The sequence below is a fragment of the Netta rufina genome (assembly GCF_964035555.1).
Source record: "Netta rufina genome assembly, chromosome: 19".
Lineage (NCBI taxonomy): Eukaryota > Metazoa > Chordata > Aves > Anseriformes > Anatidae > Netta > Netta rufina.
The window spans coordinates 4,061,978-4,074,354 of NC_140143.1; the positions used below are offsets into that span (position 1 = coordinate 4,061,978).

Below are 12,377 nucleotides of genomic sequence, written 5' to 3' on the forward strand. Positions count from 1 at the left end.
TTCTTTGTGCTCTGTAGTATTCTTAGGGAGAAACACGTATTAATTTATCCATTCAGTGAAGATAACTGCTTGAGTTTACGAAAGATAAGTCTTCCCTAGGGTTTGGAAGCTTTCCTTTGCAGGCTGTATGAGGAGCATTATTGCAGCATCAGCTGTTTGCTGGGTCAAGCCAGTGTAAGGCACTTTTATTTTAAACTTCAGTGGTAGACTAGGAGTTGGTTTAAACTTAAAACCAAGACCAGAACCGTAACTGGTCTTTCTCAGCATGCTCTGTTAATACCATCATTGGGGCTTGGGAAAGGGAGAGACAGGAATTTCGCTGCTTGTTTTTCAGTGCAGCTTTAGGCTCTGTTTGTTCCTCTGTTTCTTTGAAAGCTATAAGGGGTGATGTGCAAGAAGCCCAAGATACATTGCTCTGTACAGTTGTTTCCCTTATGGCCATTACCAGTTTTAAAAATGGCCTTTTCAATAGCAGTATTCTTTTCCAGAGGGGAAAGTGTAATAGAAAATATTAAGTATTAGAACAGATTTAATGTTGCTCAGGGCTTTCCTTATTGAACATCGTCCTGTAAACCAAGACCGTGTACTTAAAACTGATCATCTAAATGTGAGCCCTGCTGCACAGAGGGTCATGTTTATCCAAAGATTGTGACTGGAAGGCGGGTATGATGGAAAGATGCTGCAAGGGGCAACGTCCATGACATTTGTAGCTGGCCAGCAGGAAACCCCACTGATCTGTAAGTTTTACTCTCCAGGAGACCCCTTGTGTGCTGTGAAGCTGTAACGAGCACCTCTGATCTTTTTCCCATGGATGTTGCTGTTACATTCAAGTATCGTTACAGGGTTAAGCAAGCTGTGTCTCCAGGCAGTTCAGTGCAGCAGGTTGGGATTTCTGTAATGCTTGTCCCACCAGCAGAACCTCCACCCGGATCCATGGTACTGCATCCAAGGGAATGCTGCGTACAGACAGTTGCCACTGAGCTCTTTAGTAGTGTTGAGGAGCCACGTGGGAGTCACAGGTTGTTGCCCTGAAGATTGTGTTGCCTGTGGGGAAGCTGGCTGCTGGTAGTTAGCTGTGGTGGAAACGCGAGCTGTTATGGTTCCTCTGGGATGACTTTTCAGAGGAAGTGGTGTTTCCCTGCATGTGCCTCATGTGAAGTGCTGGTTCTTGGCTCACCCTCGCCCTGTGTCACCCCAGCCCCGTGTCGTGGAGCTGCTTGAAGTGTTTCCAGTGGGTTTTCCCTGAACGGGCCCTGAGGCAGAGCTGTGATGCACGCAGGGAGGTGAGCAGCTCTGGGGACAGCACAGAGCTGTGAGCTGAGGAATGTGTGTGCTAGCCAACTTCTGCATGTTGGACCTTTCAGCAGCTGGCTCAAAGACCTCAAACCCAGACAGCCCAAGGTGGGCATTTTTATTCTCAGTCAGAATGGGATGCAGGCAGCATTTGGTTTGCCTTTCTTACCAGGACAGAGTTCAGAACAAGAAAAGGTAAAGCCAGGTTAAAGCAGGAGCCTTAAAGGTAGGCGTCAGATCTGGTCCCCTCCAGCCCTTGCTTCTTGTGTTTGTTCTGAGGGGTGGAGTTCCATGACTTGGTTGCTGATTTAAAGGGTATTTAGCAATATTTAACAACGTTGGCTTGGTTGGGATAGATTGTCTTGAGCCTTAGTGTCGTATTCTGACAAAAAATGAGCTGCTTAGGGTTGGAGTGGATGTTGGGATATACACTTTCCATGTGGTGATTTATAGCACAGAGTGGAACCGTCAGCTCCGTATATAAATAGATGCAGCCTGGTAAGAAATGCATCTTTTGGATTCCCAGATTAAAGAAAAAATTAAAGAAAAAATCAAATAATTATTCACATCATGGTGAAAGGTATGGCACTATTGTTCACTACAGTCCAGTCTTAGCAAGAGTTTTAGGGGAAGGAGGTAATTGGTGTGGAATTACACTTCTGAAATGTTTTAGGTACTGACTTCTGACAAAAACCCTCTTACTGTGTGCAAGAATGGAAAGAGTCTGCTGTCAGAAAACACCAATGCATTGAAAGAGGATCTTTTTACAGAAACAGATCTCTTCCAGGAAAGCTCACTGATCAGGTTCAGGGTGGAACTGGACCCGGGAAAGCATTACCAAAAGAGCAGGTAGTCAGGTCTGCCACCTTGGTTGCAGGTTTCTCCTTCGGTCCATACCTCCCTTTCCCAAGTGCCATGCAAGCGCTGAAGCAGGAGGCTCCTGTTGGTCGTGGAGTGGGTGCTGGTTGTACATTCACATGATATTGGAAAGGTTCCACTTTCATTCTTAGGGATAATTCAGCTGAATTTCAAAATCTTAGATGTTTTTCTAGGACATAATTTTTGTTTTGTGGCCAGCTGTATTTATATGCTCAAAGTCTTTTGCCTAGTTGAAATAAGAGTTAATGAAAACCTTTAAATGGCTTGGCAGCCATACAGTCTGTGTCTTGGATACAATAGTCAGCTTGTGTTCAGTCTGAAGTTAATGGACATCTGGGGCAGCTTCTAGGTGGCTGTCAGACAGAAAGCCATTTCTGGGCGTCCTGGTCTTATAGGAAAGGTTTAAATTAAGTGTGCTTTTTAATTTTTTTTTTTCTACAAATGTTCCTGTAAATAGAATCCTTGTTTTATTCTGTGCCCAGTTATTGCTGTTCTTCAGTTTTAATTTTCCCAGGATTTTTTTCAAGCAAAAAGAGCAGGAATGCGAACATGCTCAAGACACTGCAAAACCACATTTAATTTAAAGAGGAAGTGAGCATTTTATTGAATAAATGGTAGATAAGTACCAGCTTTAGAACTGAAGAGCCCTTCAGCTCCAAACTTCCTGAGGGCATCTCCTGCCCCAGGCAGGGGAGCTGCTAGGGGGGCTTGTCACATTCAGTGTTTTGATGATGAGCCAAAAGTGGGTCCTCTTTAAATGTCATCTTCCTTTTAGAGACCGCCTCACTGGAGGAAAGCACAGAAATAGTTTGAATATGAGGCTGGAGTTTTGTTTGGTTTTGATCTTGTATTTGAATTGCAGTGTAATTGCCTCTGCGTTGTTGATTCAAGAACGGTTTCCCCTAGGTCTGGACAAACCCGTTTAGGGAAATCGAAATGTTTTTATTCCCCAGGCCCACACTGGGTGCTTGTATGCCTTCAAAGGAGCCATTTCTCGGCTGGAGAGATAGTGACCACATGGCACTAAAGGGTGCAGTTGGGATGCACAGCCAAGGGATTTGTGCCACCCTCTGTCGCTTCCAGAGGTCTCTGCCATCCATCTTTCAGTGCTGCCAAAACTGAAGTACTGAGTGACAAAACTGTTAGAGTTCAGCCAAACCGTCCTGCAACCTGCCAAGACTTTTGTAGTTTCATTGTACTTAGGAGCTCCTCTTAAGTGTGTTAAGTGGATGGATGCAGTGATGCATGGCCCTTCTGACAGATCATTGCCAAGATCCAAGGGCTGTAAGCACACTGTGGCTCTTCACTTCTAATATTAGCCATTGTTTTCAGCATTTCATCTCTTTGGGACTGGTAAACAAAAGCAGGCTCAGAAATTCTTCTTCAGAATTTACATTCAGACATAGTCAGCCCTTCGTTTGTACGGGGTGGGGAGAAGAAGCATGGCTTAACTGAAACATGCTTCTACCGAGAGCTCATACCCCAAAATAATTAGGTACAAGTAAGTGATTCTAGCACAAAGATAAGATATCTGTGGTTCAAGTATGCCTTGGTTTTGTCATCTGCTTGTTACTGATACAAGAAAGTAATTTTACATTTCCTGCAAGTAAGTAATTATCTACCACATTGGAGATGACATGTCAGATGGCAAATTGCAAGTTGTGAATTTCCAGTAGATTTGATTAAAAAAAGGCTCCCCTTAACTACACTGAAATTTCTATTTTAGTTTGAACTTTTATAGCTGTGCGTTTGTGTGTGGTGCATTCAAATTCTTAGTTAAAAATTGCATGAGATTTATGGTGCACTAGGTCACTGATGGAAAGCATTTCTTGCAATGTTGTCAAGAAAACCATATTCCTACTTGCATGTAAAATACATTCCTGCCACCTTTGTTTAGAACAAGGAAGTAATAATTGTTAGAGGTATATGAGCACGAATGATGAGATTTTAGTCAAATGCTTTTTTTTTTTTTTTTTCTAGATAGGCATACTGTTGATCTAAATCTGGTTGTTTTCTCCAATGCTGGACATTCTTGCTGGATGAGTTCCGAAGTCTAGGGTTTTGCCTTGAGAGAAAACTCTGCTTTAGCACCTGCAAAGTCCAGGCTGGGAATGTCTGAGCAATGTTGTAATATCATCACCTGTAACTAAGCCTTAACAAAGAGACAAACGATGGAATTGTATGCTATAGAATGTGTGTGCTGCTCTGAGATGGAGGGCAGAAGTCTCTCTCTCTCTTTTTTTTTAAGCTTCTGCCAGTATTTATAACTGTATTTAGGCCTTTTACTATAGCAGATTAACCACAAGCTGTTGGAATAGCTTTTACTAAGGCCATTTGCTAACTCCAGCAGAATCTGGATACAACTTCCTCAAGCAGATGTTCCAGTTGGCAGTGCTTCTGCCTCTCTGTTAATAACTGTCTCATTTTTTTTTCTCCAGGATTCAAATCTTTCGATACACACTGATAATCCAGACTTGACGCCGTGTTTCCAGAATACCATCCTAGCATGGATTCCTAGCATTTATCTGTGGACTGCATTACCCTTTTATCTTCTCTACCTAAAGCACTCTAAAAGAGGGTACATCGTGCTTTCCGTGTTGAGCAGGTTCAAGACGGTAAGATGTCTTTGCATTGTTCTGCAAGTAACCTGCAGTTTGTAGTTCATGAGCATTAATTCTGTGTCAAAGCAAACACTGCAGGTGGGGTTTAAACAAAATTCTTTCTGGTTTATGGGGGAACTTGCTTATAGGAAACACGTACAGATTTCTGAGGAGGCATACGAAAGGATAGCTCATCTGTTGGGAAATCCTGCGAGCACACCTTTCTGTGTGGAGTGAGGAGTTTATTATTCTGCAGAAAAGAGCAACACCACTTAAAGAGCTCACCACTGGTGAGCCAACACCAGTTAAAGCTGCAAAACAAAGACTTAAAGGTAACTGTAGCGAAAACTTCATCTCATTGTGAAAATAAGCACAGGAAAGTGTTTTTTCAAGCCACTCTACCCACTTAACAGCTATGTGACTTGTCTGCGTCTTGTGCCTAAGAGATGGCTGATGTCAACAGTTCCTCTGGTTTATAAATGGCTAGGTCTAAGGAAAGCAAGCAAGTCACTTCCCATGGACCATGAGAGAATTGGGTTATCCTGGAGAAAAATTCCAGGCATCTGCTTCAGAGCGTGTCTGCCTTTAATCTACATGCTGCCTGTGTTTCTAATTAAAACTGACTAGTATGGGAGGGGAGGAAAAAAGAAAAAACCCAACAGGTAAATACATTAATCTTTCTCCTAGTTATTTGCACATCCCTTGCAAAACAGTTGAGACTGGATCCTTGGTTTGATTGCAGCGGGACAGTTCCATTAGGCTAAATGCAGCTGGTCACTGTAGCAGTGTTTTGTTTTTCTGTCTCGATGGGAATCTTTGAATCGTAATGGTTTTGCTAGCCATGTGATTGCCCTTGAAGACGAATTTACCAAATGCAGTTTCTGTTTGACTACTTTCAGCTGTTCGGTGTCCTGCTGTGGTGCGTGAGCTGGGCAGATCTCTTCTACTCTTTCCATGAGCTCCTGCAAAGCAGAACGCCACCACCAGTCTATTTTGTGACTCCCTTGATTGTTGGCATCACTATGGTTCGTAGCTGTTTTCTGTTAATTGGGACTAGTAAGAATACTGTTACTTACATGCATGAAGGAGGAAAGGGGTTCCTTTACATTTATTGTCTAACCCTGTGCTCTCTTAACTGAATGATTAGGATTTGGATTAGTGAAACAAATTTTGCCAACTGAAAAGACCAGAGTTACAGACATCTCTCTCATGCAGACTTACCTATGTAAATTGAAATCTTTATAATAGAGAGATTGTTCTCCCACCTTGCTCTCATCTATTTCTCCAGGCTTGTGATCCAGGTGTGGAGAGAATTTGGGTATGACTTTGCCTAAACGGGGAGATATGATAGAGCTCGGCTTGTGCATTGTTCAGTATGGTACTGGACTTTGTCAGATTATTTTATCTGTTGGTTGTTCCTCCATCAAACAGAAACCAAATTTGCTTTACCTAAGATAACAAACAGGCTTGGGGCCGTTGTGTGAAAAATAAAGCTGTAAAATTTGCCCATTAAGTTTTTAATTCCCTTGGTAAGCTTAATTTATTTTTAATGCTGTTTTCTAGACGAGTCATGGTTGTCCATCTGGACAGGAGAAATGACAGGTCTTAAATTTGTTTAATATATTTATAGCTAAAGTGTAATTGCGTGTGGCCCTAGGTACAACGTCTGGTTTAAAAATTGGATTATGTAGCAGAGGCTCTGAAAGTGATAAAAACAAATTATTTCATAAAGTTATTCAAGGCTTCCCTTAGACAGAGGAAGTTTTATCATTGACTTCTGTAAAATGATGATGGGGCCTTTTTTCAAAGTGGTTCTGCTGCCAATGAGAGTGTGAATAAGGGGAGCAGTGGGATGGGATTGTGTTCACATGTTCCTGTACTTACTTTTCACAGCTGTTAGCTACATTGCTTATTCAATATGAAAGACTGAGAGGAGTTCAGTCCTCTGGGGTGCTCATTATCTTCTGGTTTTTGTCTGTGCTCTGCGCCGTGGGGCCTCTCCGGTCTAAGATCATGACTACAACAGCACAGGTAACATGCCATCCTTGTTAGCACTTGGAGAACAGGAAATGTAGCATTAACATCTCTGTGAAGGGAATGAATCACCAAGTTTGGAGTCAGACCTGAAGCTGGCTTTTGCCAGAAAGAGAAATTTGGTTCCGTTGTCTTGACTCAGACTGGTCTAACTTGAAGGGAACTGGGGTTTCTCCTGCAATGTCACAAAGATTTTGCTTAGCCCAAGGCTATACTGGAAACCTGATAGACATCTGAGGGCTGTACCAATACTCTGACATACACACACACACACACACACACGCATGAACAGGCTCTCACTATTTATTTGTTTTCCTCCCCTTCCCTTTCTCTTTTCAAGCTCCCTGCCATGCTTCAATAGGAATGGGCAGTGATCGAAGATAATGAGTTTTAATAAATAATGTTCCTTCCTTTGTTGTTCCGGCAGCTTGACCGTATTATACAACTCCAGAGGCTTTCTTTTTGTCAGTGCCCAATGTGGTGAGGACAGCATTTTGACTCCAACTGTGGCTGTAAATAGAGACCAGAAAGTTGGAGGGAGAGAAAAGAATCCTGGGCTGTTATGATTCCCATTTGAAAGCATAGCAGGTTCTCCCACAGTAAGAAAGTTGTTTTTCACAGAAACAAATTTCACTAAGTAGGGCAAAGCAGATTGTTTCAGTGATTAGATCATCAAAGACTAGGAATGAAAGGAAGTATTTGGAAAACATTAAGGTGATTGCTTCTCCTCTGTGAAATCAGTGTTGATTCTGTTTGGTGATTTTTTATACTTTTTTTTTTTTCTAAACTACTAGCAGTGTTATCCTTTTACCAAGGATCTTGCTGTGTCAGACTGTTGTAAATATTCCAGTAGAAACTGAATCAAACCTTAAATGACAATCTGTGTAGAGCTTTTTCAGAGGGTAGCCTCAATCACGGTGAGACCCTCTTGTACACTACTTAAAGTCAATTTTAAAATTGTGGTACTGGTGAATAAGTACAAATATTGGACTATAAATGATTGAATCCTTAATCATCTTAAAATTCTCTGTGCAGAGCCTTAGAACATCTGTGGGTAATATCCCTCTTGTTCTTGCAACTGCCGAGGACCAAATAAATATTCTTTCTCTTACACTTAAGGACTAAAAGTTTTAAGTGAACAATGAGAGCATTCACAATGACACTGGGTTATGAAAGAACCGTGTAAGGGACATGCACTCATAGCAAGAAGTTTTAAGTCAACTGCATACTCAAATGAGTGGGAAAGGAAATATCTCTAGAGCAGATGGAACTGTTGTTATACAATGCAGTGCTTTTTCTTGTAGCTTCTTCTGAAAGCATTTGACATTGATTGCTTGTCAGAGAGAAGATACTAAAGAAAATGTATGTTCTCTGATCCGGGTTGACAATTTCTATGCTTACGACATGATCTGGCAAGAACCCCTGGAGGTAATTTAAAAGGATGTCATGTAGTCCCGATTCCAGAGGGTGTCTGCATGCAGTGAAGATGCATAAGCACTTTGAAGTTGACAGAATTTAATGAAAAGCTTGGAGATAAGCATTTTCTTAGGCACTTTACAGAGTATGTGCATACTTTTGTAAGATAATTCCTGCTAGCAGCTACTTCACAGTATTCAACTGTAGGGGAAGAAAGGAATTGCCAAAAGAAGCTGAAACAGACAGTGTGTCTATGTGTGTTGTGGGTGGAAATACAATAATAACAACCATTTACTGTGTTTCTTTTTCCCTTTAGGGCCATGTAAATGAAAGGTTCAGGTTTGCCACATTTTACATCTACTTTGCTTTGATAATCATTGAGTTGATTCTTTCATGTTTTAAAGAAAAGCCTCCATTTTTTTCCCCTGTTAATACAGACCCTGTAAGTATTTTTATTTGCATTACTTATACTTTACAGACTATATAATGTTTTGAGAGTCCTAGTGAAAATACTTGTAACTGAAAAAAGCTTTGGATTGTCATTGAGATTCCAGCTGTACTTGGTGACCCCCTTAAGAAGCAATAGGTATGGAGAGTACTAGTAACGCGTAATGGAAAAAGGCTTCAAATCTCATTGTTAATGACTGAAACCTGTGTGGTGAAAACAACTCTCTTACTTGCTGCTTCATAAATTTCGTTTATGACAACTAAAGTGTAGTATTAATTATTCCAAGGGTGATTTTTATGAAGATGGTTTTCTACCTGCTTAACATTCATTTAGCTGAAGTCTCTCAGGGTTGACCCAATAAACCAATTTTATATGTGTTGAGAATAGATATGGAAAAACATTAATAACAGAAGGTATCAGTGGTGTCACAGGTTAAATTTCTTCTCCATTTCATAAAATGGTCTCTATAATTAGATTTATTCTTGAGCCAGACTGAGAGAGAAACTGAGTTCATTTCCTGAATGAAAATTTCAGAAACTGTAGAATGACGTTTCCCTTTATGTAAGTGTGATTTAAAGGCAATATATTAAGCAATTTTTGAAAGGAGTTCTGCATGACATGGGAAATGAAATAAATCAATTTTTATGTCCTTTTAGGACATAGGTACATACGTGTAATATACCGTATAATAGAACAAAACTGATCAAAGTGAGCTGTTGTCTTGTTGAAGTAATAGTATATATCTTGATTTTTTTTTTCCCCTATAACTTTACCATAGAATCCATCTCCAGAGTTAACTTCAGGCTTTCTCTCAAGATTGACGTTTTGGTGGTTTACAAGGTGAGCCTCTCTTTTCAACGTGTTGGACAGCTGACAGCCCTAAACTCTATTTATGATACGTGTTGTACAGAGTTACCAACATGGAGGTTTTTGTCCCTGCAAGTAATTGATGTTGGATGCTCTTTCATTCACAGCACTGTCAGCGCTCTTACCATTTACATGTTTATAAACCACTTTTAGAGTGCTCATACTTCCCAAACTTCTTTTCTGAAAAGTATGGTAACAATTTTGACATGCCTAATAGGATATGCAGTCTGGTTGTGCTTACCACATGCTGGAGTGTGACCTGAAAGAAGTTGTAAGACTGTGTTGCACTTGCAGGTGATAGGGGCAACTTTTCACCCAGCTGAGATGCATTTTGTTTCCTGTTCAGGTTCATGGGTGAATGCTTTTTAATGAGGACATTTCCTGTGCAAGAGGAAGCTGGGTTATATATACAAATGATTATTACCAACTGATGATACTGCTGTAATATGGGATGATATTAAAGATCCAGACATGAGATTGTTTTCTTTTACTCCATGATAAAGAAGTGGCATGGTTACCATAGGTCATGTTAAGACTTGTTTTTTTCCAAAGTAGTTGAGAGTGTTGAGATCTTCTCTCTTCCATCCATGTAGCTTTATTGTCCTGGCAACAGCCCTGTAAAATTCATTTTAGAGTGAGATCTTTCTAAATTTCTAGAGTTCTGAATTTTCAGCTTTCCTGTAGAGATTTATGGCAACTAGATGTTTCTATCCCTTGGCAAAATTTCACTTACAGTTGTAGTTTTCATTTATTTGGAGAGAGTAATCTGATTTTCCTTTAATTTATGTGAGCTTTACTTTTGCATTTTGTTCACTTCTGACAGTTAATTCAGATAGATTCCGTTATTTTTACTTCTAAATCTTCAGTATTTTCATTTAACACCACAGTTTCATTCAAAGGCTTTCGAATGTTGGCTTTTGTTGTATTTTATTGAAAATACCACTTTAGGAAAAATGTACATGTAATGAAAACTGTGTTGTATCCTCTCCTTAAGTGCAAGCATAGAGATGAGGAAAGGGAAATGAAGGCATAATTATCACTTTTCTTCTGTGGAGATGTATCTTCTTGCTTTTGTTAGCTAACTAGTCCTAGAGTTGTTGCTAGGAGTTGCTTTTTTTTTTTTTTTCCAAACTGAGTTGGACTGTTTTTCTCCATATATGCAGCATGGCAATTCTTGGTTACAAAAGACCCCTTGAAGATAAGGATTTGTGGTCACTGAATGAAGAAGATACTTCAAAAAGTATTGTACAACAACTAAGTAAAGAATGGGACAAGGAAAAAGCAGAGTGTAAACAGTAAGTATACGAACAGTTCTGCGAATGGGGATTGATCTGAGTCACTTCAACATTAATAAGCTGTTCATCCCTGGAAGTGAGCCAAGTAAACGTGGCACTTGTCTCTTATTCCATCTGTTCCTCATTAATATTAACAGTCAAATTGGCTTATTTTAATATGTCTAGGCAGAGGCAAGCAAGAGCCCTCTGGGGCTTCTGTACCACCTACACACTTTTTTAACGAGGTGCTTAAAATCTGCATGGGCAGGTAGTGTCATTTACCATGTGGTGAAGGGCTGAAGATGTATAAGCAGAAGGGGATGAGTTGGTTGGATAGGAGAAAATGAATAACTTTCATTATTGAGCTCGTAGATGTCTAACCCTATAATTGCATCCCTCCTAGTCATGTTAGAACACAACTTCTGGGCACCATAAAACAAAAGGAATTCTTGATTATCGCCATCGTGAGGGTTTGGCCTGACATTAATTTTAGCCTGAAGGCTCTCAGCAGTAAATAATTCTTCACTTCCTACCAATAAAAGTATGAAACTGTCCCAACAAGTGAAGTGTATTGTGTATATAGGGAGAGGAATAGCCTACTTTAAGAGTTGAGACCCTGTTCCTGTTGCCTCAGAAGTTATCAGCAGAATTCCCATGATCTCTGATGGAAATGGAATGAGGGTCAGAATTACTTGCATATAGTTGCATCCATGCTGGAGAGGATATCCTTTTTATTGCATGTTCTGTCCCAGTGTAATCTTAAGAAGTTACCTATTGTGTAACTGTATTTCCTTCTCTGTTCCTAACTCCTTGGTTAGTGTCCAAAACGTCTCCAAACAAATAGATGTGCTAATAGTGTGTTTCAAATGAAAAATGTCAATAAGGAGGATGCCTGGCCTTCCATTTCCTTTCATTGTGGAGATTTCTTCTCCATATGGAAGCTTTCCTCTGTTATTTTCTGTGCATATCCTTGCCAAATTGGAAAGACCCTTTTATGTGATAATATTAGGAAAGTCATAAGCTTTTTGGCAAGGCTAAATATGATGTGGAGAGTTCCACTTCACAGCTAAAATTTGAAAGATTTCCAGCACTAACACCAGCAGCTTGTCCCCTAGTGCTGTGTGTGTGTGTGTTGTGGTTTTACTTTGGTTGGTTGGTTGGTTGATTTGGTTTTTTGTTCACTTAATGTCTCTACGTTTACGGTGTGGAATAACGTGCATTGTCTGGGTTCTGGTCTCTTGCTGCCCAGACATGAATCTTAGTCCCACAGGCTTTCATATAATAAGAGCACAGCCATTTTACAGAAGTGCCTGGGGTCCAGGAAAACTTTTGCTGGAAAACCAGAAACTGTGTCTGGGGTTTTGTTATGGGGTTCATTGCGTTTTGGAAATCATTCATACAAACTGGGGCCAGTTGGCAATGAATTCAGCCTTAAATTCTGGCTTATACTAAGCTCAGGTAAAATTCTGTGGAGACTACGTTAATGAGCCTGAGGTGGAGAAAAGAGCAAAAACAAAGCAAATCCCTGTACTCTGGATTGCTGTTTCAAGTAACTCTGAAAGCTGG

The 12,377-nt window shown here is 40.4% G+C and overlaps 1 protein-coding gene across 1 annotated transcript in view; it reads left to right on the plus strand.

The window, feature by feature from the left end:
* ABCC3 (ATP binding cassette subfamily C member 3) overlaps window positions 1-12,377 on the plus strand; it is a gene marked incomplete at its 3' end in the record, with an annotated part of 47,424 nt that overhangs the window by 8,988 nt on the left and 26,059 nt on the right. The window contains exons 2-7 of the mRNA XM_084298676.1: window positions 4,611-4,787; window positions 5,672-5,797; window positions 6,666-6,803; window positions 8,539-8,664; window positions 9,449-9,510; window positions 10,701-10,832. Of these exons, the coding sequence (XP_084154802.1) occupies window positions 4,611-4,787; window positions 5,672-5,797; window positions 6,666-6,803; window positions 8,539-8,664; window positions 9,449-9,510; window positions 10,701-10,832 (761 nt within the window). The remainder of the gene's footprint in view (window positions 1-4,610; window positions 4,788-5,671; window positions 5,798-6,665; window positions 6,804-8,538; window positions 8,665-9,448; window positions 9,511-10,700; window positions 10,833-12,377) is intronic.